This window comes from Equus asinus, chromosome 10 (assembly GCF_041296235.1).
Source record: "Equus asinus isolate D_3611 breed Donkey chromosome 10, EquAss-T2T_v2, whole genome shotgun sequence".
In the NCBI taxonomy this organism is placed as follows: Eukaryota; Metazoa; Chordata; class Mammalia; order Perissodactyla; family Equidae; genus Equus; species Equus asinus.
Genome location: NC_091799.1, coordinates 81,338,715 through 81,366,483, shown reverse-complemented (window position 1 = coordinate 81,366,483; position 27,769 = coordinate 81,338,715). Strand labels below are relative to the sequence as shown.

The window sequence follows — 27,769 nt, the reverse complement described above, 5'->3', positions numbered from 1 at the left end:
ACTGCTGTGTCATATTTCCTAGGATGACTGTGCTATATTTAACTCCCTCCTCATCAATGGGCATTTAATCTGCTTCCAGGATTTTATAGCCCTAAAAATGATCCCATGGCTATCCTATTTAAATGTCTATGCCTATGTGTGAGAATTGTTTGGATAGTTTTCAAATTGCCCATTTTCACACTAGCTTCCATCGTGTTATACAGGAATGTAGAGAAAAGAGTAGAATATTGTATGCTTCATCAGAGTGAGTGAGCAAGAATGACCTTTTCTTCACATTGGTTGAATAAGAGTCATCAATTTGTTTTCCTTGCATAAACTTTCAGACTCCAAAGCCTTTAATAATTAAACCCACCCATCTTAAGATAAACACATGATATGCTGTGGCGGGGAAATGCTCCCAGAACGTGTTGAAGCACAGCCTTTTGCAATGTGGCATAACTGTGGGATGCTGGGTGCTGACAGCAGCAGAAACACTATCCAGCAAAGATGGGGGTGATGTTTTGAGCAAAGTTAAAGGCAGACTGCAAGGCAAAGGGTGAGCTGGAAAAAGCAACAAACCAAGGCGTTCACAGAGTTGCAATTTCGGTCCACCGGCTCAGGGCAGAGCACTGTCAAGCATTATGGGGATGTGTGGCATATTAGTGAAACAAAGGATAAGAGCTCATCTATGATGGTCGCCATAAGTGGGCCGTAGGAGCTGGTTGAGGGAGCAGTAAGTGTGGGTTCCAGCAGATGGAAAGGCTCCCCTAAGGAGTAAATCCTCAAGAGATGGAGGTGAGTGGAAGAGAAGAAAAGAGACATTCCTGCACATTCATTATAAACCAGGCCCTAAAATGGGAAGAAACGGGATATTCAAGAACTGTGACTGGATCTGCCAGATCATAAATGGAGGACGTGTAGAGGAGAAAAAGGAGCAGGACACAATCAAATAATGTAAGTTTTTAACAGGAGGAGAGGTAGGTACTAAGTGTTGCCTATGGGTCACCTCCCAATGTTTTTAAACCAATGCGTTTAAGTCAGGTTAAACACACTCTGGTAGGCAGGATAATGCCCCACCCACTCCAAAAGGTCCACGTCCTACTCCCCAGAATCTGTGAACATTTTCTGTTCTATGGCAAAGGGGAATTAAGTTTGCAGATCGAATTAAGTTTGCTTATCAGCTGACCTTAAAATAAGGAGATTATCCTGGGTTGTCTGGCTGGGTCCAATATAATCCAAAGGGTCTTTGAATGTGGAAGCAGGAGTCAGAGTCAGAGATTTAAAGATGCTACACTGCTGGCTCTGAAGATAGAGGAAGAGGCCACACACCACAGAATGCAGGTGGTCTCTAGAAACTGAGAAGAAAAAAAACAAAATTCTCCCGGAGAACCCCTAGAAAAGACCAGCGTTGCTGGTACCTTATCTGTGGCCCACTGCAGATTTCTGACCTCCAGAACTATGAGATAAATTTGTGTCATTTTAAGCCACTAAGTTTGCGGTGACTTGTTAACAGCAGCAGTAGGAAACATTCACATTGAGAGGCCAGAATCTCTACTAACGGGAAGTTCATGAAGATGACTCAGTTTATGAAATGTTACTGAACATTGATAATATGCCAGGAACTGTGCTGAATGCTAAGGGCTCCATGGTGAACATAGCTCCTGCACACAAGGAACTCACAGCTCATCAAACAGGGCCTGCCACCTAGTAGGTATTCAATATTCACTGGTGTGTGGGTGGATGGATATTTACATGTATAGATTGCTGATAAGGCCCTGCTCTTCCACTGACCCATTCTCCTGTCTCTCATTCTTAATTGCCCTTTTGCTCTTCCTTGAATCCATTAAACTTGCTCCTGCCTCAGGGCCTTTGCACTAGCTGTTAGCATCTTAGAATGCTCTTCTGGACATTTGCATGATTTGCTCCCTTATTTCCTTGAGTTCTCTGCGCAATGCCACCTTTTTCAGAGGCCCTCCTTAACTACACTATATAACCTAGCACAGCCTCCCCACAGGTTCACATCACTTTCTAGATCCCTTTCTTGGCTTTATTTTTCTCCATATCATTTATCACTTCCATGTAAGGTGGTTCATCCAGCTGAAGGAGGGAGAGAGTGAGTCTTGAAATCCAGCCCGTCCTCTGTTCCCAAAGCTTTCGCCCTTGGCAGGGGCCCAAGTCTGGCTAGGAGAAGATGCTTTTTCCTAATTCACACGACATTGCTGCCTATTCACTAAGCCATGTGCCTTTTTCTAACTTGCAGAGATGTCATATTGTTTACTAGCAGCCCTCTGTTTTTCTTCACCCAGTAGAAGAGAAGCTCCAGGAGAGCAAAATCTTTATCTACTTGTCAACCATTGCTTCCCAAATGTTTAGAACAGTATCAGGCACATAGTAGGTATTCAATAGGCATTTCTGTCTGGGTGGATGGAAAGATGCATGGAGTGAGAACTTGAAAGTAAACAGAGAGGACCAATATAGTGTGGAAAGTGTCATGATGACACTGTAGACAGGATACCGTGGGAGCTCAGAATGAAGGCATATAACCCTGTCTTGAGAGGCCAGAAAATCTGTTTCAAGAAATTACACAGTCCAAGAGAAAGGTTACTTGGCTTTCCTTGTTTTTAAGTTTCACAGTTCCTGGAGTTGGAATAATCTGGCGATAATCACATTTGACCTGGATTGGAAGAGTCTAGAAGTACCTCTCCACGTGCTTCCTCTGTGAGATTTCTGCAACAGTAATGCTGGCGTCTTCAATCTCAGGATCAAGGGAGGGAATGTGAGTGAGCACGTCATGAAAGCACCATCCACCTAGATTACGAGGATTCTAACCCAGAGTCTGAACGAACCTCATGCACATCGACTCTAACCAAGCTTACTTTTGAGGCCAGGTTAAGATGGCGAGGGAAGGAAAAAACAGCACAGGGGTTTGGAATGCTAAGAGTCTTTAAAGTTCCTTCAATTTGATTTCTAATCTTTACAGATCAGAGCAACATGCTTCTGGCCGGAGCTAATTAGACGTTGGTGGAATCAGTGTGTTGGCTTTGGGAACCGGACTTCAGCGCCTGTTCTGGTCCCATACTTCCCTTTACAGTGATCAGCAAAAGCTAGTGTTGAGGAAAGAGAAGCCATGTTTAACATGCTTAGAAACAACCTCATCGCCATCTCCTAGAATGAGAGAAAACTACAACTTTTCAGCTTGATGATCAACTTAACACGGGTAAGGGAAATAAGTGTTGGAGGACAGGAAACTGGTTCTTCCTTTTCATCACCATACATGTTAATTATTGTTCATAGAGTCACAAAAATCTGCAGTTTACCCTCATGGAATCTCGAAACTGAACAGGGTTTTAGAAAGTAAGTGGTACAAATACTGTCCGTGCATAGGCAAAAAAATTTGGTCCCCTGGACTGTGACTTGCCCTGGGCCACACAGAGTCAAAACCAGAACCTTGACTTTTATATTTTAATTAATTAGAGGAAGATTAGCCCTGAGCTAACTGCTGCCAATCTTCCTCTTTTCGCTTAGGAAGCCTGGCCCTGAGCTAACATGCGTGCCCATCTTCCTTTATTTTACATGTTGGACGCCTACCACAGCATGGCTTGCCAAGCGGTGCCATGACTGTACCCTGGATCCGAACCAGCAAACCTGGGCGGTGGAAGCGGAAGGTGCGCACTTAACCGCTGCGCCACCAGTCGGCCCCAAGAACCTCAACTTCTTGAAGCCAAGCTCATTGCTCTCGTCATTGTTTCCTTCTGGGAGTTTCCTTAGAAAACAGAGCATAAAAGGAGTGGGATCTTTCTAAAGTTTTGCCTTAGGAGCTTGAGGGTACAGATTTAAACCTTGAGCTAACAGGCCTACCAGGTTTTACTAAAGAGATTTTTAAGCAAACTCATTTAAATAGCTCCTCCAACCTAAATCCAGAAAGGCTATCTTGGCAGTCTTGGATCAATAGCAATTAAACTTCAACCTCAGAACTGAAAAGAACACTAAATGTAAACACCAGCTTTCAAGTTCTTAGTAAATATTTTCCTCCTTTCTCTACCGAGCCTGCTCTTTTTTGAAAACGAGAGGGACATCCCAGGTCTGACTTGACAGGCCCTCAGTTCATTGTAGGGTTCATGATAACACTCTCAAACAAGAGGCTGCCGGAGCCGGTGCTGTTCATTTGGGTATTGGCCACAATTGCCCTGGCTCCAGTCAGATCTGAGTTATCGTCACCACTGTATGTATTTCGGGCCACTGAAGAGGGGTAGTAAAATAACATAGGGCTGCACAACTTAGCTATGTGGTGTTTGCCAAATGTGCCCACCCCGCTCGAAAATATTCTCTGAACTGCTAACCATTGGTAGAACTAGTGGTCCATTTCTTAAGCTACTCCCCTTCCTGCACTCCACTTTCCTAACCATGCATAGCTCACATCACACCGGGAAAGGGAACACAGACAGTGCCAGCACCGTCAATACTTATAACTGAGCCTTTCCTCCCTGGCCGCAGAGCCAGAACACACAGGGAGCTGAGGGGTGCAGGGTACGCGAAGAGGCGCGCGGAGGGCGCTGGGTGTCGCCAGATACAGCCCGCTAAGTCGTAGCTTTAAATAGGGAGAGACGTGGAGCCCGGCGCTCTTTTCCACCCCTTGATGGGATTTATCTCCTCTTCTTGCGTTTTCAACTCCGAGAGGTGAAGTCCCTTTAAGAACAGTAGTGGAGGATTCCGCCGCAGCAGAGGGAAGTTTGGGGACGAGCCTCAGGCCCCGGGCGTCACGCCCGCGGGAACCGGGAAGCAGAGGGCGCGGCGGGAGCTGTGGTTGGCCTGAGCCGTGGTTGGCCTGAGCCGCCCGGGAGTCCGCAGGTCCGGAAGTGCTCCGCGTCACCATGGCTACAGGCGCCGCCGCTCGGGGCTCGGCCTGCAGCGTCCCGTTCCCATGGCAACCCCATTGTTTCCCGAGCCAGAGCCCTGGCGGCGGCGGGAAAGGCAGACCTCGCCGAGCGCCTCGCTTCCGCAAGACACCCTTGCGGCGCCCTGCACGAGGTCCGCCGAGGCCAAGGCGCTGACGCCGCCCGAGGAAGCCGAGCTGCCGGCCGAGGGAGCCGGGGAGGCTATTCCGGGGCGTGGCTTCTCTGCCCGCGGCCAGGTACGCGGCCGCCCTCTGCCGCTTCTCCGGCCAGAGCCTCTGCGGCCGGGCGCCGCCCGCAGGAAAGAAGCCTGGGAAGCTCAGACGATGCTCGGGATGTCGGGTTCAGGGTTTACGACGCTCCGCCGAAACCACTGCCGAAAAGAAGGAAGCGATTTGCACTTGAGAGAGGTTCCGAAGTGTGGTATTAGCGTTCAGGGCCGTGTGGAACTTCACAGGAGCAGAGTTTAGGAGTTTGAGAAGTCGAAACCCCTCTCCCTGGCCATAGTTTTGGTAGTAGAGATTAGAAAGAGAAATTAGTGAATCTTCCCTTCTGGGTTTTGGATTGTGGATGTTTTGGAGCCTGAGTTAGAGAGAGCTAGTCAGGGCTCAGGTGGGAAGGAGTGACATTCTGCAGGGTGAGATGAGGAGCGACTTGGTGGGTATTAATGTTCAAGAGATAAATGCATTCGATTTGGTTTTAAGTGATAGGGATAGCTATGAGGGTTGAATTTTACAAATAATTATAAATCAAATTTTTTGCCCTGAGTTTCAACCATTTCCTCCCTCAGCTAATGATAGTGTAGGGACTGGAATTGTCCACCCCAAGATATGTCTCTTTGGCATGAGGATTATTTGAGGCTGATTGCTTTTGATAAACTGGGACAGGGAAGGAGGCTCTGAGGAGTGGAACTTGCTTGCCCTTTGTTAGGAGACATTTACATTGTAAAGGAAAGCTCCATCTGTATAGATATCCCCCTCTGTGCCAGGAAGAAGAAACGGGATGACCTTCTCTCTAGAAAGTCTTAATCATTGCCAAAGGCAAGGACTTAAATCTGCATTTTGTTTACTGTACTTGTGTGGTAATCTCCTATGATCAACTCCCCCTCCCAATGTTGGCATTTCCTTAAGAATTAAGCATCTTTCCTTAGGCTAGGAAGTGATTGCTGCTCTCACCTGTGACCACCCAGCTCAAGACAATAGACTTGCCTCCTGCCGTGTCCATCAAGTGCTGTGCCGACAGGGCAATCTTGTGACTATTGTGGGAGGGACATTTTAATCATATGTGAAGCACCTGTTTGGGGGTATATAACCACTCTGTGCACCCCACTTCTTCAGTGCCCTTTCTTCCTTCGGGAAGAAAGGCCCTGGGCCATGGTCCTCATAAAGCTTTGTTTAATTTTCTCTTGCTATTCTGTCTCATGTGAATTTAATTCGTTCTCTGGCCAGATGAACCCACATTAGGTAGAGGAAAAGTCTTCCTCCCCTACAATAGCAACCAAAATAGACACATATGTTTTAGCTCCTTAACTAGGACCACCTATTAAATAGTAGGATGGCGTTAGGGACAAAGAGCATTAACTAATACATTGGCCATATTTCATTTAGTATTGAGGGCTGGTTGCTTTGCCTGGATCCATCTTGCTGTCCTACCAGCAAAAACAATATCTGACTTGAGTAGGAGACCATAGTTTCATGATTCAGGAGCTGTAAATCTGCTGGCTTAAGGAGTGAAAAAGAGGCAGGGATTTTGGAGGTAATATGGCATACAAATTAGAGGAAAGAAAGTTAATTCAGGGATTTAATTAGCAAATGTCTTTAATTTCTGCTTTCCGGGGGTCTCCATTCATGAGTGTGCATAGGTGGTTTGTGGAATTAGGATGGGTTATATCTTTGGGCAGTTTCAGTTTCATGTTAATAGCGTCTATCAGAGGGAAAATAGAACAGCCTTCTAAGCCTTTTCTTCCAAAGCTGACCTCACATGTCATTCTTGAAGGAAGAAGATGCAAGCCAGCCCCATCCGCATCCCAACTGTCAGCAATGACACCGACTGGGACTTCTGCTTCCATCTGTAAGTACCACGGCACCTTGACGTTACACTCACTCACTGACCTGAAACACTGGGATCTCCCACTTAAGGCAAATCTGGGTGAGGAGCTTTGCATGCATATTACACAGAAGAAAAGGTTGAGCTTCTGTGATGTGTTTTTTTGTTGTTAGTGCTTTTTTTTTTTTTTTTTTTGCTGAGGGAGATTCACCCTGAGCTAACATCATGCCAATCTTCCTCTATTTTCTAGTATGTGGGCTGCCACAGCATGGCCGCTAACACAGTACTATAGGTCCATGCCTGGGAACCGAACCCGGGCTGCCAAACTTAACCACTAGGCCACCATAGCTGGCCCTGTGATGTGTTTTAATAACAATTCTGCTGTAATATCCACTTGTACTTGTGCAAGATGGGAAATAATTGTTTTTTCCAAATTTAAGGGGAATTTTAATTTTTTTTATGAAGATAGGTTAATTATAACAAGATTGGTGAAGTCATAGGGAATTAAATATAACAAAGTGAGTAAGTTAAAATTGTTGCATGAAATAAAAAGTCAAGAAGAGACAATAAATAAAAAATTTCACAATATAATAGCTAATACTTATTGAGCAAATACTATGTGCCAGGCCCTGCTCTAAGTACTTTACACCTATTGACTCATTTAATTCCCTCAGCAACCCTGTGAAGGAGGTACTGTTACTACCCTTTTTTATAGATAAGAAATATGAATCAAAGAGAGATCAGGCAATTTGCCCAAAGTCACACAGCTCATAAGTGGTATTCAGATGGAGGAGTCTGACTGGAGTCCATTCTTTAACCATTCCTCTATCCCAGGGTTTGTCAAGCTGAGCATTCTTGACATTTTGGGTTGGATAATTCTGTTGTAGGGCACTGTTCTGTGCATCACAGGATGTTTATCAGCATCCCGGGTCTCTACCCACTAGATGCCAGTAGCAGTGCTCCAACTGTGACAAGCAAAAATGTCTCCAAACACTGCCAAATGTCCCCCGGGCAAACTCACCCGTAGTTGAGAACCATTGCTCTGTACCAATGCTATCGAATAGGACCATAATGCAAGCCACAAATGCGAACCACATGTGTCATGTTAAATTTTCTAGTAGCCATATTAAAACATAAAAAGAAACTGGTGAATATAATTTTAATAGTATATTTATGTCAATATATCCAAATGTTATATAAAATAATTAATGAAACATTTTGTATTTTTTCTTCATGCTAAGTCTTCAAAATTCAGTTTGTATTTTACACTTACAGCACATCTCAATTCACACTGGCCCCATTGTGTGTATTTAATAGCCACATGTGGCTAGTGGTTCCTGTACTGGATAATTTAATTCTGTACTACCTTGTAAAAAATCTTGAGGTTAAGGGTTATAACTATAAAAGTTGAAGTTATAAATGTGGAGTTCACAGTAGAGTGTCTTGGAAATAGTCAGATAATTCATATTTAATATTACTAGTCAGAATTTATAGTTATGATGGCAACATATACAATAAGTTAGAAACCTGGCAAGGCAGGCCTCTCATTCAACCTGCCTGTTCTCTTTATTCTGACTGTCCTTTGCGATATCTGACAGGTCAATAGTCTCCATTTATCTTTCTTCTGTTTCATAACAAGATGTTCAAAGCTAGTTCAGGGTTCTACGTTGTGAAGTCATTTATCAAGACTTTGATGGTTCTTCTTCCTTTGAGGTCCCTGCCGCTGAAGCTTGCTGCCTTGGTCTCAGCTTAATTTCATTCAAGGCTGAATTTAAAATATTTAGGACTTAATCATTTTTAATATCCGTAATTAGCTATCTCTTTGGGGACCCCAGTAGATTTAACTTCCGCTCCAGGTCTGTGAAATATGCAGCCTAAGCAAAATCTTCTATTGAGGGACTAAATTTTCTTTCTGTTCGTTTTTTTCAGTTATGATGTCTTGCCACAGATTTTGCCTACCCGCAGTATTTTTGAAGCATCCTAAAGACTTTGCACTTTCTTTTTTTCACTCCTTTGTTCGTCATGTAACAAGCCATCATTTGTTTTACCTGAGCCAGGTATCAGGGTTTCAGGAACAAATGAAACTCAGCCCTGGCCCTATTGGAGTTTACTTGCTAGAAAGCACAGAAGACTCAGACACAAAGCAAATAAAATTTGAAAATGAGACTATAATGTGATTCACACCATAGAAGAGGTTTGGAGGAAATTTTCGCAAGCCCTGAGGGGGTATCCACTGCTACTCTAGTGCGAGAATTCTAGCTGAGGTGACATCTGAGTTGGGTCTTGAAGGAGGAATACAGAATTCACCAGGCAAGGAAGAGGCAAATTTAGCAACCGTCTTCTGATCAGATTGCAGTGCTAGCCTTCCCTGGCTTTTTAAATGAGTTTGCATGTCTTCTGAAAGCACACTTCTGATGTGGGCAGTAGACGATCCTGAAGAAACGTTGCTCTCCTATCCACATGACCTGGTTTGCCCACATGCTTCTGGATAGGTTATTGAGAACAGGACTCTGTATGGATATTAACATGTCATTTTTCAAACCTGGCATAAAAAATTATACTTGACATTTATTTTCCTTTCTGAATCTTCCCTTTTTTCTTTTGCTTGAGGAAGATTTGCCCTGAGCTAACATCTATTGCCAATCGTCCTCGTTTTTTTGCTTGAGGAAGATTAGCCTTGAGCTAACATCCATGCCAGTCTTCCTCTTATTTTGTATGTGGGTTGCCGCCACAGCATTGCTGACAAGTGGTGTAGGTCTGTACCCAGGATCAGAACCCACGAACCCATGTCACCGAAGTGGAGCACGCCAAACTTCATTACACCATGGGGCTGGCTGCCGTCCCCTCCTTTTTTTTGTACAGTGAACATTCATTACTTATCTAATCAGTGGGAAAGGAAGATAAATTTTGTATTAAAAACTATGCAAGGGGGCTGGCCGCATGGCCCAGTGGTTAAGTTCATGCGCTCTGCTTCAGCGGCCCAGGGTTTTGCCAGTTCAGATCCTGGGCGCAGACATGGCACTGCTCATCAAGCCATGCTGAGGCGGCATCCCACATACTACAACTAGAAGGACCCACAACTAAAAATATACAACTGTGTACCAGGAGGCTTTGGAGAGAAAAAGGAAAAATAAAATCTTTAAAAAAAAACAAACTATGCAATGGTTGAACTTTTAAAAACTATTGCAAATATAAAGATGATTCCTTTGGGGGACTTATTTATAATTAATTATAAATGGTTCTTGTTCTCAAGATCTCAGAATTCTGTTTCTTCTGGATCACTTTATTGATTTTTCTGGTGATGTTAGGATATACTTATCTCTTTTGTAATGTGAGATTAACTCTTTGACTTTTATCTTTACCATTCTAATTACCCATTCATAATTATGTTCAGCGTTGAAGTCAGAGATGTACATTGTGTGTGTGTGAGAGAGAGAGGCAGGTGAGGGAAAGGGGGCATATTTTCAACCTACTCAGTTCTTTCTCAACACGTTTACTTCTAACGCAACTGAGAAGGCCATTTCTCCTCTGAATCTGCTCCTGACCCAGCGTGAGGTTCCCTCCTCTCTCCTTGCTGGGCCCACATCGTCTATAGTTAGTTGGCCACTACATGTTGAAGCTTTTAAGAAATATGAAAGAGGACAGGTGAGGTCTAGCCTCAAACTGTTAGTTCCCTTTCCATTATTTCATTGTATCCATTTTCTTTCCTGGTTTGGATCAGAATTTTAGAACATGAAGGATCTTTGAAATCTTCCAATACAACACTCTCATTTTGTAAATGAAGAAACTGAGTCATGGAGCTATTAAAAATAATAATAGCTAAGGTTAAAAGAGCACTTACTAAAGAACAGGCACTATGATACATGACGTATGCATATTATCTCATTTAATCCAATAACCTCATCAGATATGTATGCATATTGACCTCCCTTTACAGAGAAGTAAATTAAGTCCTAACTTGCTTAGTGTCATATGGTTAGTAAGCAGCAGAACTACAACTCTGATGTAGGTCGGTGGTTTACCAAATCTGTTTCATTTGAACCCCTACATTGCTGTCTCTGTGCTGGGCTTTGAGGGTGACATGAGTTTATCACCTTTATTCCTTCCAGTTTATGTTAGAAAGCATATCTCTAGTCCCCAGTTGGGAGGGCTCTATCCTTCAGTTTTACCTTGTTTGAGATATGACTCCATGTCCCTCTCTGGTATCCACAGCTCACAGCAAACCAGGATCCTAGCACACCAGCAGACGGATGAGTTGTATCCGGCGACTGGGTCTGGAGAGAGTGAAGAAGACGCTAAAGCCAAGGAGGAGAAGACCACAGACTGCATGTCTCTTCCCAAAGAGAAACTGGCCCAGTCGCAGAAGAAAATCGCTCAGCTGATTAAAGGAAAAATGGTAAAACAAAAAACTTGCTAGGTGTTACCTTCCATTTAATAGTATGTCCATGATTACAGAAGCTCTGACTTAACTGCACAGTGGAGCACACGAAGCAGAGGAGGGTATCTTATTTCTTTGTAAGTGGGGGAGAACGAAGCAGAGCATAGTTGGGTAGCCAGCCTCGCTTTGGGTTCCACACCTGGGCTGCTGTGCATTCCTCCTTGGAATATTTGTGCCCCGAGCTTTAAACTAAAATTAATATTTGGTTCTTCCTGTTGCTGTTTGATTACCTTTAATTAAAAAACATTGTTTTGATTTCTCCTGAAAGGTTTCAGGATGATATCTGTGGGGTAACAAGAAGGCCAGGATAGTGAGGCAGGAGGCTGAGAACAAGGGTAGCGGGGCAGAGGTCTAGGCTCAGGCCTGGCAAGGATCTGGGAAAGGTGCTAGTGGTCCCAGTGGAATCATAAGCAAACCCAAACCCCAGAGACGGGAGGTAGCAGCAGAGGTCGGAGAGGCCAGGTGGACGTTTCTAAGAGCGAGGCAAGGACTTGGGAACTAGGAGCTCAGAGCAAATATTTAGCGAGAGTCAAAATCCAGGAACCTGAGATAGGATGACAGTGACCCTCATTATTAGAACGCAGGCACTGGCCTGCTCCCAGAGCATCATTTATCCACAGGGGAGTTCACACACTGACTTTGTGGCCATTCCTGGCCAAGGAAAAAATGAACTTAAAGGACATGTGTGAAAAAAAGGTCTGCAGAGTCTCAGGAAAGGCTGAGAGGCACCTCAGAGGCGGATGATAGAAGCTGACACCCCCTAGAAGGATAGATCTGTAAATTTACCTCTGTCCATCACCCAGAGAACTTGCAAAGGACAGTCATCCTAGCCTGGGCTCATTGGTATTTCACAGTCACCTCTAGACACAGACAAGTAGCATCTGCCATGGAGTGCAGGTGTGGGCTTTGAAGGCCTGACAACTCCTTGACCAGTGTGAATCATGACAAAGATTTAGGGGTTCAATCTAGCCCAGCTGGTGCTCACAGCCCTGATGGGCAGGAGGATGGGCAGCAGCTGCAGCAGGGCAGGGCTGGCCTCCAGAGCCCGTATTGCTTGTCTCGGTTTCTCCAGGGCAGAAAGTCTGGGGATGGATGAATACAGAATGTCCGGAGCAGGACAGACCTCAAGGGTTTGGACTCCCATCCCAGTGGCTTTTCATGCTATTACGCTTTTCCTCAAAATAGAACTTAGTATTTACTGTGGTCAGCCCATGGAGAACTCGCAAAAATTCTGACTGAATGGATGTTTTCAAAGCACGAGAGCAATGTCCGTCTGACAGTGTTTGCATGCGCGTATGTGAGCTGGGAGCAGGTGAAGCAATGGGCTAGGGAGGAGCTGGGTCAGGAGGGAGCAGTCGGTGGACTCCCGTACCTGTGTCTTACTGTAGTGGGTTACATTTAGATAGCTCTTAACAAAGCTGGATCACTTGGATGCTGACTCATTTTCCTGACAATAACCCCATGAGGTAGGTGGTATAGGTTTCCAAGTAGAAAAGGAAGCTGGGCCTCGGGGTGATCTTGCCTAACAAACACATCACAATCGGTAAACATCAGAACCAGGGAAACTCCAGGGTCTTCGAGTCCTTGAAGTGCTGTTTTCACCTCACCAGGAAATAAATGCCTGACTTTGTCAATTAGTGCAGCTAATAGGTGACTGTGTTTGTAAAGTCGCTGAAATCTTGTAACTTGAAGGTGCAATTCCGTGATTTCTTAGAGAGCTCTGCCCCTCAGTTCTACAGGGGCAGGGGGCTCTCTCCTCACCCCATCCTTATCCTTGCTAATAGAGAGAGGATCATGCAGCAAGTGTTGAGTGAGTATATTCTCTGTGCACTGGCCATACAGTAGTGACCGTGAGGGACAAACTTCTGTCCTCGAGGAACTTATCTTCTATTTGGGGAGACAGATAATAGACAAGCAAACAAAAAAATAATAGTGTTATATCAGAGAGAGGTAAGTGTCAGGAAGAAAAAAATAAAACAGGTAAATCCATAGACAGTGATGGGGTGAGTGGGCAGGCAAGGCCTCTCTGAGGCGAACAAAATGAAAATGAAACGAGAGACTGAACGACATAGAAAAGTGTCCCCAGCAGAGGGAATGGTGGGAGCAGAAACACTGATTTAGAAATTAGTTTGCTATCTTCAGGAACATCAAATATGTTTAAAAAATCCATAATAAATATTATAATAAGATAAAAATATTATAATATTATTATAATAAAATAAAAAACAAGCTATTTGGTCACCATTGGCGGATGCTAGTGAACAAACTCATTATTTTGCAAGCTGATAAATAAAGAGAATAAATCACGTATCCTGTCCTTCTGATCTGAACTTTACTCTTGGTAGCCAGAAAGTAGATGAGTGGAGATTTCTCTTTGTAGAATTATTCCAGCTAACATATGCAGAAGGAATGATAGAATTAGGCAGTCAGCAGAATGGAGGGACATATCGAATGACACCATAAGCATGCAATCAACAAACTTTACATCTTTGGGAAACACCTTAGACCAAATGACCCAGTTCTTCAACAAATGACTTGCAATAAAAAGAATCAGAGATGGAGGTGGAACCTGTAGATGAAAAGAGACTCAGGAGACATGTCAATGTAGGGACAGTCAAACTGTAAAAGAAATATTAGATTTATAATGTGACTTTTAGATTTATAAGACTAGATATTTGATATTAAGGAATTATTGTTAATATTTTAGTGAGATAATTTTGTGATTATATTTCTAAGTTCATATCTTTTGGAAATACTTATGAAATAGGAAATGACTTAATATCTTGATTTGCTTCAAAATAATAGAGGGAGAGGGTAGGTGGATGAGGAGCATAGATGTGAAAAAGAGCAGGAGGAGATACCTGATGAAGTTGAGTGAGTTGTTCTCCACTCTATTTGTGTATATCATTAAAGTTTTCCACAATACAAGGTTAAAAGAAGTCACCTGGCCATGATGTAGAAAGTAGACCATGGGAGGCAGGAGTGGAACAGCCCAGGACGGGCTGGTGGTCAGCCAGGTGAGAGATGAGCATGGCTTGAACTAGGTAGTCATGGCAGAAATGAGGAGAAGAGCTTAGTTTTAGGACTTAGGAAAAAGTGGAGCCAACAGGACTTGATGGATTAGATGTGGGATGGAGGGAAAGAGAAGAGAAAAAGGTGACAGGTGAATTCAGTCCCACCTTCCAGTGCTAAGAGCGTGGGCGGGAACTTTCACTCCTTTCCAAAAAGCATAATGACTTCTTTGCTCTCTGCAGAATACCCAAGCAAACAAGGAGCTGATTCGCTGCGCTATCCTTTCTCGGATTATTTTTGGGGAAGAACACTGGAAATGTGCACAGGCTTTGGCCTGCCTGGCTTATGGCTATCTGACACTGAGAGGTACTCAGTTTCCCCGGCTGGGTCTGGGTGGGCCAGCCTGTGACGGCCAAACTGAGCCCACGCACAACCATGGTGGGGGTGGGGATGACTGGGGGGAGGGCTCTTCCTGTCCCCAACTCACACCTCGTCAAGAGGAGGGAAGGTCCATTGATGAGGCAGGCAGTGTGGCAGGGATCTTAGAAGTAAAGATGATAACCATGGTCATGATAGTTAATTTATTAAGTACGTAGCATTTGCCAAGCTAGTCTCATTTAGTCCTCATAATATCCCTTGGAGGGAGATACTATTGTTATCCATAGTTTACAGATGAGAACACTGAGGCGCGGTGGGCAAAGGACAGTATCAGAGGTTCCAGCTACAGGCCAAAACGGGGAAGATGGACAGGTATGTACACTTAGCACTGGGGAGGCAGACTCAGTAATATGACTTGAATTCCAAGATCAGAACTCAAGTTCCGGGAAGGTCTGGCTGAGGGAAAGGCAGAGCTCTCATTCTAGAGAACTGGTGCTTCTGGAAGGTACTCTGGTACAGAAGAAGATAGGAATCCATTTGCTAAAACTGAAACCCAAGTGTAAGTTCCACAAGGGCAGGAACTTGGCAGTAGAGGCTCAATAAATGTTTGTTGACAGACTGAAGGAGGCAACAACACATTTCTGGAACCAAAGACACAGCCACCTCAAGGCTCTCTGGCCATCATCCAACCATGTACGCCTGCATGGACTGCATACACTTCTACCATGGAACTCATTGTACTTATTAGACTCACAGGGGCTTTGTTTTAATGCCTCTGCCTCTGAAGTAGAAGCTCTCTAAGGGCAGAGACAAGGTCTCCTTTGACCTGGCACGGTCCCTGGTACACAGTATGGATCAGCCAAGTTGCTGCTTGATAGAACTAAGCCACTGGCCTGGGGCTTTTTTAAGTGCCCCTTGGACCTGAGTCCTGAGGCGGGGCCTAACTTACAGTACGAGAGAAATGATTTAAGGGCTTAGGAGATTTGAGGGCTATGGGGGAAGGGAACCAATGTACCTGGGTCATAATGAGTCTAGATATCAGAAATCAGAACTTTAGAAAAAGTTAAAATTGAATTCAATCCTCGCTTATTAAGCTTAGAACTTAAGTATATTCCTTCTTAGGGCTCCTTGGGCCCTTTTGAGCTTGTTTTGAATGTAACTTTAGATTTGTGGACTGTTGATGTGGCAACACTATGAGTGGTTGACATTGGGGACAGTGATGCTGTGAGTCACAGTGAGGTCACAGGGAGGCCCTTTCAGGACTTAAGGCCACATCTGTTGTGTTCTGAGAGAAGGCTGACGTGACATGGCTAAGTAGAGGCGGGAGTCCTTCCTTACCAGCAGAGCAGGCAGCCACCTGTCTGTGATGTTCAAGGGACATAGGAAGGCCCTCAGCAAAACAAACTCTTCCCCTAACGGAGCTACGTCATCTCTCATGTGGGATCTCTCTACTCCAGTCAGGCTGATCTCCTCAGAAACTTGCCGCCTTCATGATAAGAGGCAAATTTAGCAACATGCTACTTTAACACTTACAGAGTTTCTGTTATAAGCCTGGTGGCACCGTACTAGGCACCGGGGATACATAAATGACTACTAGTGGTTCCTGCCTTCTGGGAGCATACAGGGGTCTTATGATAGGCACCATAATAAAGGCAGGAACAAAATTCTGGGGGACACAAATGAGGGAAATCAGTGGTTCTGCCACTGGGACAGGAGGTCAAGGAAGGCTACAGAGAGAAGGTGACATTTGTCTTGCCTTTGAAGGATGAGTACAGATTTACTATGGAGATTTTGAGGAGAGTGGTAGAGAGCACAAAGTTGGCCTTCCATATGTGTTGATCTGAGGAGTGGGAGGTGAGGTGAGGGCATTCTCTATGAAACTCCTTATACAGAACATTGTAGTTTCTCTCTGGACCTAAGAGGGAAGAACAGAAGACATCTTAGGACAGACAGGTCATGACTAGTAATGGGACTGGAAAGTTAATTTGGGCCCAGGTATTAAGGAGTTTGGGAAGTTATTAAAAGGTTTTAAGTGAGATGGTGACATAATCAAACTTATATTGTGGAGTGAGAAACTCTGGAGGATGGGTTGAACTGATAGAGAAAACAAAGAAGAAGGCCATTATCCTGCCCAGCTGAGAGTCAATGAGGGCATTGGCCACGGCAATCGGAATGCAGAAGAAATAGTATGTGGGACTGGTGACATTTAGCGGACAGTTACATATGGGGTCAGAAGCTGAGGAAAGAGCTGAAGTTGAATAGGGCATGACCTGGACAATTAGCTGAAATAGAGAACTAAAGAGGAAGCACAGGTTGATAGGGGAAGGGGGAAGAAGCTGCTGAGTTGGGTTTCAGACAGGCTGGATCACGGCCGAGGTGAGGTACCTGTGGAACATCCATGGAGAGATGTTCAGTAAACAGTTGAGAAGTGGATCTAGAGCTTGGGAAAGATATCAGTTTTGGAGGGATTAGCACATAGGAGCAAGTTGAGGCTGTAGGAGTGGATGAGCTTGATCAGAAAAAGTATGTGGAAAAAGAGGGAAAGAGGGCAGATGACAGATTGCAGTATGAGGGCATTAGGAATGGGTAGCGGAAGCAGAGCCAGGAAAGGAAATAGAAGAATCAGGAGGGTCCATGTCATGGAAGCCAAGGGAGGAGAAAGGGTCTCAAAAAGAATTACAGTGTGCTTACAACAGTTTCAAATGGTAGAAGAGAGGTCAAATGTAGAAGTGAGGTAAAGGCTGAAGAGAGACCCATGGAATCGGCAATTGGCAAGTCATTGGCACTTGGTTTGGTATGGACAAGTACACTCCTTGGCCCTGGGAGAGCCCAGATTCAGGAACACTGTCTAGGAGACTTTTGCTGAAATTCAGACTTGAGATGATGGCAGCTTGAACCAGAGCGGAAGGTACCAGAAGCGTTTGAGGGGGACATTTGTCTGAACCTGGGGCAGGCCAGATGCTACCTCCCTTTGGGGAGATAACCATGGTACATCTGTGGAAGGAGGTTGGCCCTCATCTTCTGAAATTAACCGTTTCCATGAATAGCCACAAACTGACTGAGTTTTACTTTCCCAGTTAGCTTCCAGGCTGAGTCAAGGTAGGTAAACAGGTCATATCGCAAAAGATGGTGGGAACACCATCGTTTTTTCCCTAATTCACAGTTCTTCCTGCCACGTGAATGGAGAACCACATTTGGATAGTAGGTTGGAGGGGAAAAAAGTTTTCCTGTAGGAGCCGGCCTGGTGGTGCAGTGGTTAAGTGCGCATGTTCTGCTTCGGGGGCCTGGGGTCCACCGGTTCGGATCCCGGGTGCAGACGTGGCACCGCTTGGCACGCCATGCTGTGGCAGGTGTCCCGCATATGAAGTAGAGGAAGATGGATGTGAGCTCAGGGCCAGTCTTCCTCAGCAAAAAGAGGAGGATTGGCTGCTAGATGTTAGCTCAGGGCTGATCTTCCTCAAAAAACTAACAAAAATAGTTTTCCTGTAAAGGAAGGTTTTTTTATGTGTTTGTTTTTTCTAGATGGGAAAAACAGCTTCCTGATTAGATGAAGTACCCACATAATATAAGAGGACTCAGCCTTGAACCCACACTTTCTGAAGCCTAGTCTGGAGTTTTTCTAGAATAGATTATGATCTTGACCTTTTCTTGAGAAGAGCCCAGTGCCTCTTATTTCAGTTGTAGTCCTTACCAAGTCCCTTCGCTGTAACTTTTTTTAAAGTTTGTGGTCCATGGACTAAAACAGCTTGAAAAATAGCAAACCTTCAAGAGGGATGGAGGGCTTGCTGAGTTCCACTTAATTTTGTTGTCATTAATCCTACAACTGCTCTAAAATGGACAGAATTTATGAGCCAGCCTTCCATGTGGGCGGGGTGTCTGCATCTGCGTTCATGCCTCACTGCACACGTGCGTGTTTTATAGCCATCAGCCCTGCTTGCCTCATTTCCCTGTGAGCCTTTTCCAGGCTTGGGGAAGGGGGGTCAAGCCAAAAGGCTGATTTCTCTCAATAAACCATCTACTAGTGAGTATTTAGTGAGGCACTCGTGTGTGCGAAATCCCGTGATGAGCACTTTGGGAAATCTAAGGTACAGAAGGCACAGTCTTTGCTTTGAAAGAATGTACAACCTCATGCGAAAGGTGAGCTCCAGACAGACGTAACTACGATAGAAGGCGCCATAAGGCAAATGCCATGTCATTGACTTAAGTACAGGATGTTGGGGAAGTTGGGTGAAATCATTTCTGGCTGAGGGTGGCAAGTGATAGATTGAGGAGGAGGTGCCATTTAAGAAAGCCCTTAAAAAATGAGTGGGGTTTGGGTAGGCAGAAGAAGAGGTGGGCATTTCTGATGAAGAACAAGGCCTGGGCAAAGGCCTGGAGGTAGGAAAGCGTAGGTGCTTAGAGAGCAGTCACAGCCCTGTCCAGGTGAGGTCAGGACGGGAAGGTGAACCTGGAAAGGAGGGGACGTCGGGCAGACCGTGGTGGGTTTTAAATACAGACTAAGGAATTTGTAATTTATTTGGTAGGCCAGGAGGACTACTGGAGATTTTCCAGCAGGGGGATGAATAAATCAAAGCGTGCTTTTGGACAGGTCAATCCAGCACTGATAGCTAGAATGGAAGCCATCTCAGTCATCTAGGTGTAAAACCAGGCTGGTGACAGGGGGAGTGAGTGAGAGGGTAAGGATTTAAGAGTCTATGAAGGGCAGATGCATTTACCTTTTAAACCAGAAATCCCACTTCTGGGACTCTTTCCTAAATACACACTTAGAAAATACCATATGGATGAGATTATTCTTTGCAGCATTGTTTATGAATGTAGAAGGTTGGAAACTATGTGTACCCACTGCCAGAGGACCAATACACATGATGGGATATATGCTCCTTTTAAAAGCGCATGAGGAAGCTCTGTATACTACCAGAGAAAGAGCTCCTGGATACATTATTAGGCAAAGGAGGATGCACAATGCAGTATGCTGGTTCTGTGTGGCAGAGAGAGGGAGAGATATGAGAACGTATGCTTATATTTACGTAAAGAAACACTGAAGGATACGCAAGAAAGAAACAAAAACAAGTTACTTAGAGGGTGCTTGCTGTGAACAGGGTTGGATGTGAGAACTCTCAAGATTTACTTTTTTATATAATTTTAACTTTTAAACCATGGAAATGTATCACTTATTCAAAAATTATCATTAAAAAAAGGAGACTGTGAAGGAAGAATTGGTGTTCCATTTGGGGTTGAGGAAAATTGAGACCCACAGATGACCATGAAGTTTCAGGCCCCTGAAGGTGCTGTTTACAGAGATAAATAGGTCAGAAAGGGAAGTGGATGGAGGGAGAGGAATGGTGAGTTCAATTTTTGATGTATTGATTTTGAATTGCAATAGAGGAATCCACTATTACATTTTTACTTGATGCTGGAAATTTGGGACCAGAACTTGGGAGGAGAGAAGGAGGATCATAAACATGGAGGAATGTTTGAGACCAGAACTAGGGAGGGGAAACGGAAAATTATAAGCATAGAGGCCATAGTTGAAGTTATAGGAGTTGATAAAACTTCAGAGAGAGAAAGAGAGGAGAAAAGGAAGAAACTGAAGGACACACCCTTGGAGAATGGACACATTAGTGGAAGGAATAAAGGATCCTCGTAAAGAGTTAGCAAAGAACCAGTTAGAGAAGGTTTATAAAGGAAAACCAGGTTGGTTTAGTGCTTTGGGAGCCAGGAGGAGAAGCCAAGTCACCAAGGGTGTCTGAGGCTGCTGCAAGATGGGGACTGAGAAATGTGACTGGATTTATTTAGTAGGAGGTCTTTGGGGGCCTCACGAGAACATCTTCCACAGAATGGGTGGAGCAGAAGTCAGATCCCAGGGATGAGGGGAAGAAACCAGGGCCAGCAGACTAGGCTATGTATGCTACATACTACATATTGAAAAGAATGAGGGAAAGTAGGAGGTAACTAGAGAAGGCGGAAAAATCCCGTGAAGATCATTTTAGAAGGAGACCCAGGAAGATTTTAGGCAGTGAGAAAGGAGCCCGTTAGAGAGAGTATTCAGGTTTTAAAAGATGGAGCAGTTGATGGAATGGGGTTCAGGACTCAATAACATGGGACAGTGCGGGGTCTTTGCAAAGCAGAGAGTATAAAAGGCTGTTGGTTGGTGAAATAGAGTGAGGCACAGTGGAAGTGGAAGTCCCTTGCCAGCTGACCTGGTGGTAATCCTAATGGGCCTAGTGTTTCAGCGGCTGAGAAAAGGGCATCAGAGAACAGCGTGGTGGGTCACCTAGTGGTGAACTGTTTTCAAGAGTTCAGGAAGGAGAATACAGTAACGTGGACAAGCAGTGTCCTGAAATTTTGCTTATTAATGAAGCAATTAATTGATTATTAATTAATTATTAATAATAAACAAATAGCCTGTTCTTACTGGAAACCTTCCAGGTATCTGGGGCTCTATTATAATTGTTGCAAACTGCAGAAAAAGAAGCGTAAGTCTTGAGCGCTACCTTCTCTGCCTAGTTGGTAAAAAACAAAACAAAACAAAACTGGTCCAGGAACAACAGGGAATGATAAAAGCCAGGTGATCTGACCTGCAGGCAGCCTAGTACCTGACTGAAGGGAGCTCGCATTTGAGAATGCAGCCTTTTATAAAGATTCTATAAGCAGCTCTATGAAAAGTGTCCAAAGGACAAATATAATAAACTGCTTAAGAGGAACGGACCCTGGTAATAATAAATAATGGCTAATATTTATTCAAACTCATTTCATTCTTATGTGCCAGGCACTATTTAATCCTTTTTCATGAATTAATTAAATTAATCCTTGCAACAACCCTACAAGGTAGAAGGTATTTTCTTTACCATTTTATAGGTCAATAAACTTAGGCACAGATAGATTGAGTAACTTGTCCAAGGCCACATGGATAGTAGGAAGTGGCTAACCCAGGATCTGTCCCTGGGAAGGCTGCCTCTAGACCCTGCTCTCTTAATCACTGAGCCACGCTAACTTAAATACAGATGATGATCTAAGGTGACAACAGCAACCTCCCCAGACTGGGTAGCTCTGAGCAGATTCTCTCTGGCCTGAGTCATAGTAACAGACGTCAGTGGTGGAGTCTCATCCCAAACGAAAGCAAGCGATTGACCTGTCTAGTGGACAATCTCTGGACCTCTTTTCCAGTTCATCAATATGTCCTTGTAATTTCTGAATTCGATGCCAGGAGCAGATCTTGCTGCCATGCTGACTTTTACTTCTGTAATTACTGCACTCTTGGTGCAGGGAGAGGGGTGGTGTCCTTGGCTTGGGAGGGCAAGTAAAGGAAAATGATTCCATCTCAGAACGGATATTGGAATTGAGGAGATGGGGCTTGGAGTTAGGGAATGAGAGCATGAATCTGTGAGCATCCTCCCCAGAGAGAGAAAATACGTCTTATACATATACATATATGCAGAGTGTTATTTTTACATAAAAGAAGGTGTTCTTGAAATTAATAAAAAGCCTATTCATTTCAAAGTTTTACTGATGCTGATTCATGGTACTTTTGTCATCATGAATTTTCTCATGTAGGAAATGCTATAAAAATATCACCAAGTGAGATTTTTTTGTAAACATAAAAGAAGAGTTTTTTCATACTTGAAAAGGTTGGAAAATATTTGTCTAAAGCAGTGGTTTCCAAACTCTTGAGAATTAGCTCCCTTATTACTAGAAAAAATTTGAGCAAACACTCTCTGTATATGTGTGTTTATTATAAATTACATACAATGGTACTAATATATTATGTAATGTTATAAATATTCATCAAAGTAGAAAACAAAAAAGATAAGATGAAAACGTAGCAGAGGAGTTTTGGTTTTCTCCCCTCCACCCTTGTGGCATCTTGCACACCTGTAGGGGTACACGCACCCCACTGTGGAGACCCGAGTGGATTCTGGGAGGGTGAAAGGAGTGATTTTCCCCTTTAGGGCTTAAAGTTTAATGGGCTGTTTTAAATCAGGATCCTAGTTCAGTTTGCTTAAGCCCCGTTGGTCACCAGCTCAGCTTTTTCATCAGAAGGACCACAGTGTGGAGCATGGTCAAGTGGAGACAAGGAACTCTATAATTAATCAGCTGCTGAGCTTAGAAGAAAAGCAGTCCTCGGGAGATTTCACGACCAGCGCTGGGCACTCTGGGGCGGGAAGGCGCAGACTGACAAAGCCTCGGAGCAGCTGTCTTATTTGTTTTCTGTTCAGGAGCCCAGAAGGAGTATTGTGCTGACTTGGGGGTGGTTTTCAATAGCTCATCCAGTTTCACTTTTCTCCTTCCTACAAACCCAGGAGAGCTTCTAAATTTGGCTCCTGCATTCCTTATTGACACATGCCCAAGGGCTCACCTGGCTGTGGAAAAGAATCTGTTTGATAGAAAGACTCTCTCAGTTTCCTACTTTAGTGTCTTGGTCTGATGTCCCCAACAGTTTTCTGTTGCCGCTATCTTCTTCAATACACAGAAAGATTCCCTGTTACTAACAGATCAAATCCAGCCTCCTCATCTTGGCATCCAAGACTCCACGTTACTTGTCCAATTCACGCCTTATATGTTTTTAAATTTAAACCTCCCCTTCGGTCAGACTGGTCAACTTTCTGCCTTCTCTGACACTCCTACATGCCCCCAAATCCACCCCATCCGTGTGTGCATGCACAAATACACACACACTGGCTTATTCTTTCTTTTTGGCCTCAGGCTGCTTACTCCAAGTAGAAACCTCTTCTCATTCTTCATCAGTCAAAATCCTACCTACTCTTCAAAAAGGAGATGAGTCCCACTTCCTCTACAAAGATTTTATTAACTCAGTGTTTCTCCAAGTGTGGTCCTCAGATCGCCTGCGTCAGTATCTCCTAGGATGGTTGTTATAAATGTGAATCCCTGGTTCTCACCTTAGAACTTGTGAACCATAACTACTGGCAGTAAGGCCCAGGAATCTGCATTTTAACAGGGTGCTTACGGTGCACAGTGCAGTTTGAGGACCACTGTTATCTGGTAACTTAAGACACAGCCCACCACAGAGTCCATTTTTCTCTTCGGTTGAAACCTATAGAACAGGCATCTTCTGAGTGCTCTGCAAAGACTTCTCGGCTTTAGGCTCACTGTTAGGGCTCTTCCAGAGAAGCTTTGTTCTCATTGTTGCAACTCACTGAGGAGGTCCTGCACATCTGGCCCATAGGAGGGCTGCAGGCATCAATTGCAAGTCCTTTCAAACCATCCCAATGCTGTTGACTACACGCACACTGTGAAACCAGGCTCTCGGGGCCAAAGGGACAGCACGCTGAGGACTGGGAATGTGAAGTGAGAATGAGAGGCACAGCGGGCCTACTGGGCAGGGGCGAATGTGTTCCCCAGACCCTAGATGCTTCAGAGAGGAGAGCTGAAAGTGAACGCCGGCCATGACTGTCTTCGTCAGAGTGGAGGACTAGGATAATGTTTTCTGCTGGCCTTTCTCTTTTCTCCAGGGCTTCCCCTTTCCCATCAGGGATCACTCGACGTGAGCCAGGCTGGAAGATGAGGAAATAGTTCTGTAACTGAATCTTCCCAAGTCTGCCTCTGTTAACTGAATGAACAGCAGTTCAAGTGCGTGCCCTGGAGCACTAGCCTTTAATTAGAAGACAAGGGGAGACACACCAGGTCCTATCTAGTTTCTTGGTGAGGAGCCTCACTGTGTTTAGAAATTTGATTCTTTGTGCGTGTCTGTGTGTGACCAATTAATATCACCAGCTTCATCCTGGGTTGGAAAAATCCCCAGATGGAAGTAATTGTATTTATAGGTCCTTTTATTTATAGAATGCCTCTGCCAGAAAGCTCAAAGCATAGCACTCTGTGGCATAACCTAGTTTGTTCCTGGCCCATCTCCATGTGTTTGGTAAAGGGGCAGCTTCTATAATTATTGTTGTCATTCTGCATTTGGAGGATGATGGAGAAGCTTTGTGGGTTGAAGAGGTCACGTGGCATTAGCAGCAGAATTGGGAATGGGATCCTCAGCTTCCACTCCTCTCTCCATCAGTGATTTCCAAACAGAGGTCCACAGACTAACACCAGGGTGGCTACATAAGATGCACTTATGGAGTTAATTAAAAATATAGATTCCTGGACCCCATTCCTCTAGAGACTCTACTCAGTAGGTCTTAGGGCCCAGGAAACTGTATTCTTTTTTCTTTCTTTTTTTTTTGGTGAGGAAGACTGGCCCTGAGCTAACATCTATTGCCAATCTTCCTCATTTTGCTTGAGGAAGATTGTCCCTGTGCTAACATCTGTGCCAATCTTCCTCTATTTTGTATTTGGGATGCCACCACAGCATGGCTTGACGAGCAGTGCATAGGTCTGCACCTGTGATCTGAACCCATGAACCCCAGGCCACCAAAGTGAAATGTGTCAACTTAACCACTATGCCACAAGGCCAGCCCCAGGACTCTGTATTCTTTACAAGCATTCCAGATAACTCTGATGCCCCACCAGTTTTGGGAACCAATACTATAGACCATACAACAACCACACTGCCCACCTCTCCCCTCTCAGGAATATCTTTGACTGAACACACCTTTTTAATGTTTTTCTTCTTGCCACCTACCCTGAAACCCCCCAGGCCTCCCAGCTCAGGCCAAGAAACATGCTGAGTCTGCCAAGAACACACTGCTGACCTGGAAGGGAAAAACGACCTCAGACAAGGAAAGAAAGGAAATCCTGGAAGCTCTGGTCATGCTCTACTACACCCTGGGGGTGGCCTGGCTCCTGCAGAACCAATATCCTTCTCTTCCCAGCTGGGTCTGGTGGTCAGGGCCAAGTGCCACACGTGCCAGATGGATCCTCTCGCACAGGAGGGTGGGAGATGGAACCAAGGCCTTGTAGCTCTATTCCAACATCCAGGCCCTCCACCAGCCTCTTATCTCCATCTAGTAAGGTATGAATGCTCCTCCTGTTGTCTATTCATATAAGCTCTGAGTGGAGCCATGGGAGGGATCTCACTGGGGATATATCCCTCAGCCCGTTGAAAGTCTTTGGAGTTTGTCCTGCTCTTCATTGAGTGCTCAAGAAAATCAGTATTAGCAATGAGGACATGGGTGGTAGTGGTGGTGGTGGTGTAGAAGGAGGAGAATGGGTGGTGATTTAAGGCACTGTTTGTCAAACCAGGCTGCACGTTGTAATCCCCTGGGGAGCTTTAAGAATTACTGCTGTTTGGGTCCCCCTAGAGGTTTTGATTTAGTGGGTCTGGGGTGCATCTGAGAGTTTTCAAAGCGCCCCAGGTGATTATAACATGTAGCCAAAAACCTCTGATTTAATGGACTCCTGATCATTTTAGTTTTTCGGAAATGCTATTAAGAATACTGCCCATGAAGCTGGAGGCCAACCAAAATAAACAAAAGAAATAGTTCTCTGCATCCCCAGAGGGGAACTTTTATATAGGCCTCTCCTCAAAAAGCTTGTGATGTTGACAGCCTTTTGGGTGCCATCCCCATGTGAAAACTGTGAAGGGTATTTCATGCTTATGAGTAACCATGAGCCTACTTTGAGCCCGTGTGTCCCCAGCCTCTCCTCTCTACACGACCCCCTCTCTACTTTGTTGGTCTTGATACTCAACTTGCAGAATCTGATATGTGGCCTTCCTCTGTTATGCCCTTAACAGGGGGTTATTGAAAATGTGGGAAATAGAAGGATATTTGGGAATTAAGGGGATTTTCTTTCCTGCTATTGGCCTCTCGCCAAAAACCTGCTTTGCTTGGACTTTCTAAATGACCCAGAAAGTCCCTTTCAGCAAAATTAATTCCTCTCTTTTACCATTCACAGGAAGCAATTTGGGAAAAATGAGTAACTGTTGTCACACAGTGGATGCTGCTAAAGGAAATCTAGTGTAATTGACGGTTTCTGTTCATTCCTCCAAATGCTCACTACCCACCCCAGCCCTGGCTTCAGGCACCCACCACAGGAAACCCAAGGCCCTGTTCCTTTTCTAAAGAATTCTCCCTTGACGACATATACATACGGAAAATAGAGAGCATAGTGAAGTGCCCATTTTCAAATATGCCTTTGTTTTCCCAAGGGACCCTTTTTTTTTTTTCTTTTTAAAGATTTTATTTTTCCTTTTTCTCTCCAAAGCCCCCCGGTACATAGTTGTGTATTTTTAGTTGTGGGTCCCTCTAGTTGTGGCACATAGGATGCCGCCTCAGCATGGCTTGATGAGTGGCGCCATGTCCATGCCCAGGATTCAAACTGTCAAAACCCTGGGCCGCCAAAGCAGAGCGCGCAAACCCAACCACTCAGCCATGGGGCTGGTCCCCCAAGGGGCCTTTTGTTTGCTTATTAACTGTGGTCCCTGGGCAGTGGGGGCACTTTGTGTGCCTGGCATTTTCCTTGACTGTTTCACTGGCAGAGAGGCCTATTTCAACCTGCAGAAGGCAGAGAGAAACATGATGGAGCTGAAAGAATTATATCGGAGAGGCGTTTGTGGATTACAAGTCTCAGAGAAAGACCTAACAATTGCTTTGGGCAGGTAAGATCTGAGCTTAGAGAAGCCTAGGCTTTATGACTGAGGCCTGGAATCACATGATTATTCTGTACTGTCTATATAAAGGGAGGAAAATATACAGAGCAAAACTCTCAGAGCCTCAAATGATAATAAAAGAGGCTTGTATTTACCAAATACATACACCATGGTCCAAGCTTGATGAGCAGTGTCCATCTAACCCTCACAGCCACCACTGGGGTAGTTGGTGCAATTATTATGTCATTAGAGAGAGGGCAAGGAGACGGACTGAGGTGAAACAGACTGTCCAAGGTGACGAGCTTTAAGAGTTGGATCTTTGATCTGACCCCACAGACTCTTAGCCCATCCTGACACTGCCTCTCACACTTATTCTAAAATTACCTTTTTTTCTGAATTGCCACCTACTTTTGTCATTAAGTATGACATCTTAAAAGATGAGGAAGGAACACTTAATGAAGATAATTTGTTGGAGGCCCATGAAAGCTATGCACAACACGTGCATTTTAAGGAAAGTTCTCTTCTGTATAGAAA

At 44.5% G+C, this 27,769-nt stretch overlaps 1 protein-coding gene across 5 annotated transcripts in view; it reads left to right on the top strand.

Moving 5' to 3' along the window:
• The first annotated feature begins 4,911 nt into the window (after nt 1-4,911).
• Nucleotides 4,912-27,769, top strand: part of TTC23L (tetratricopeptide repeat domain 23 like) — a 48,100-nt gene continuing 25,242 nt past the window's right edge. For 4 of the 5 annotated variants that reach the window (XM_070519800.1, XM_070519796.1, XM_070519798.1 and 1 more), the window contains exons 1-6: nt 4,912-5,110; nt 6,867-6,941; nt 11,130-11,313; nt 14,610-14,733; nt 25,343-25,499; nt 27,119-27,244. In XM_070519800.1, the coding sequence (XP_070375901.1) occupies nt 6,874-6,941; nt 11,130-11,313; nt 14,610-14,733; nt 25,343-25,499; nt 27,119-27,244 (659 nt within the window). In that variant the 5' untranslated portion in view covers nt 4,912-5,110; nt 6,867-6,873. Of the gene's footprint in view, nt 5,111-5,147; nt 5,282-6,866; nt 6,942-11,129; nt 11,314-14,609; nt 14,734-25,342; nt 25,500-27,118; nt 27,245-27,769 lie in introns of those variants that run through there. The other variant, XM_070519797.1, reaches the window with a different exon arrangement.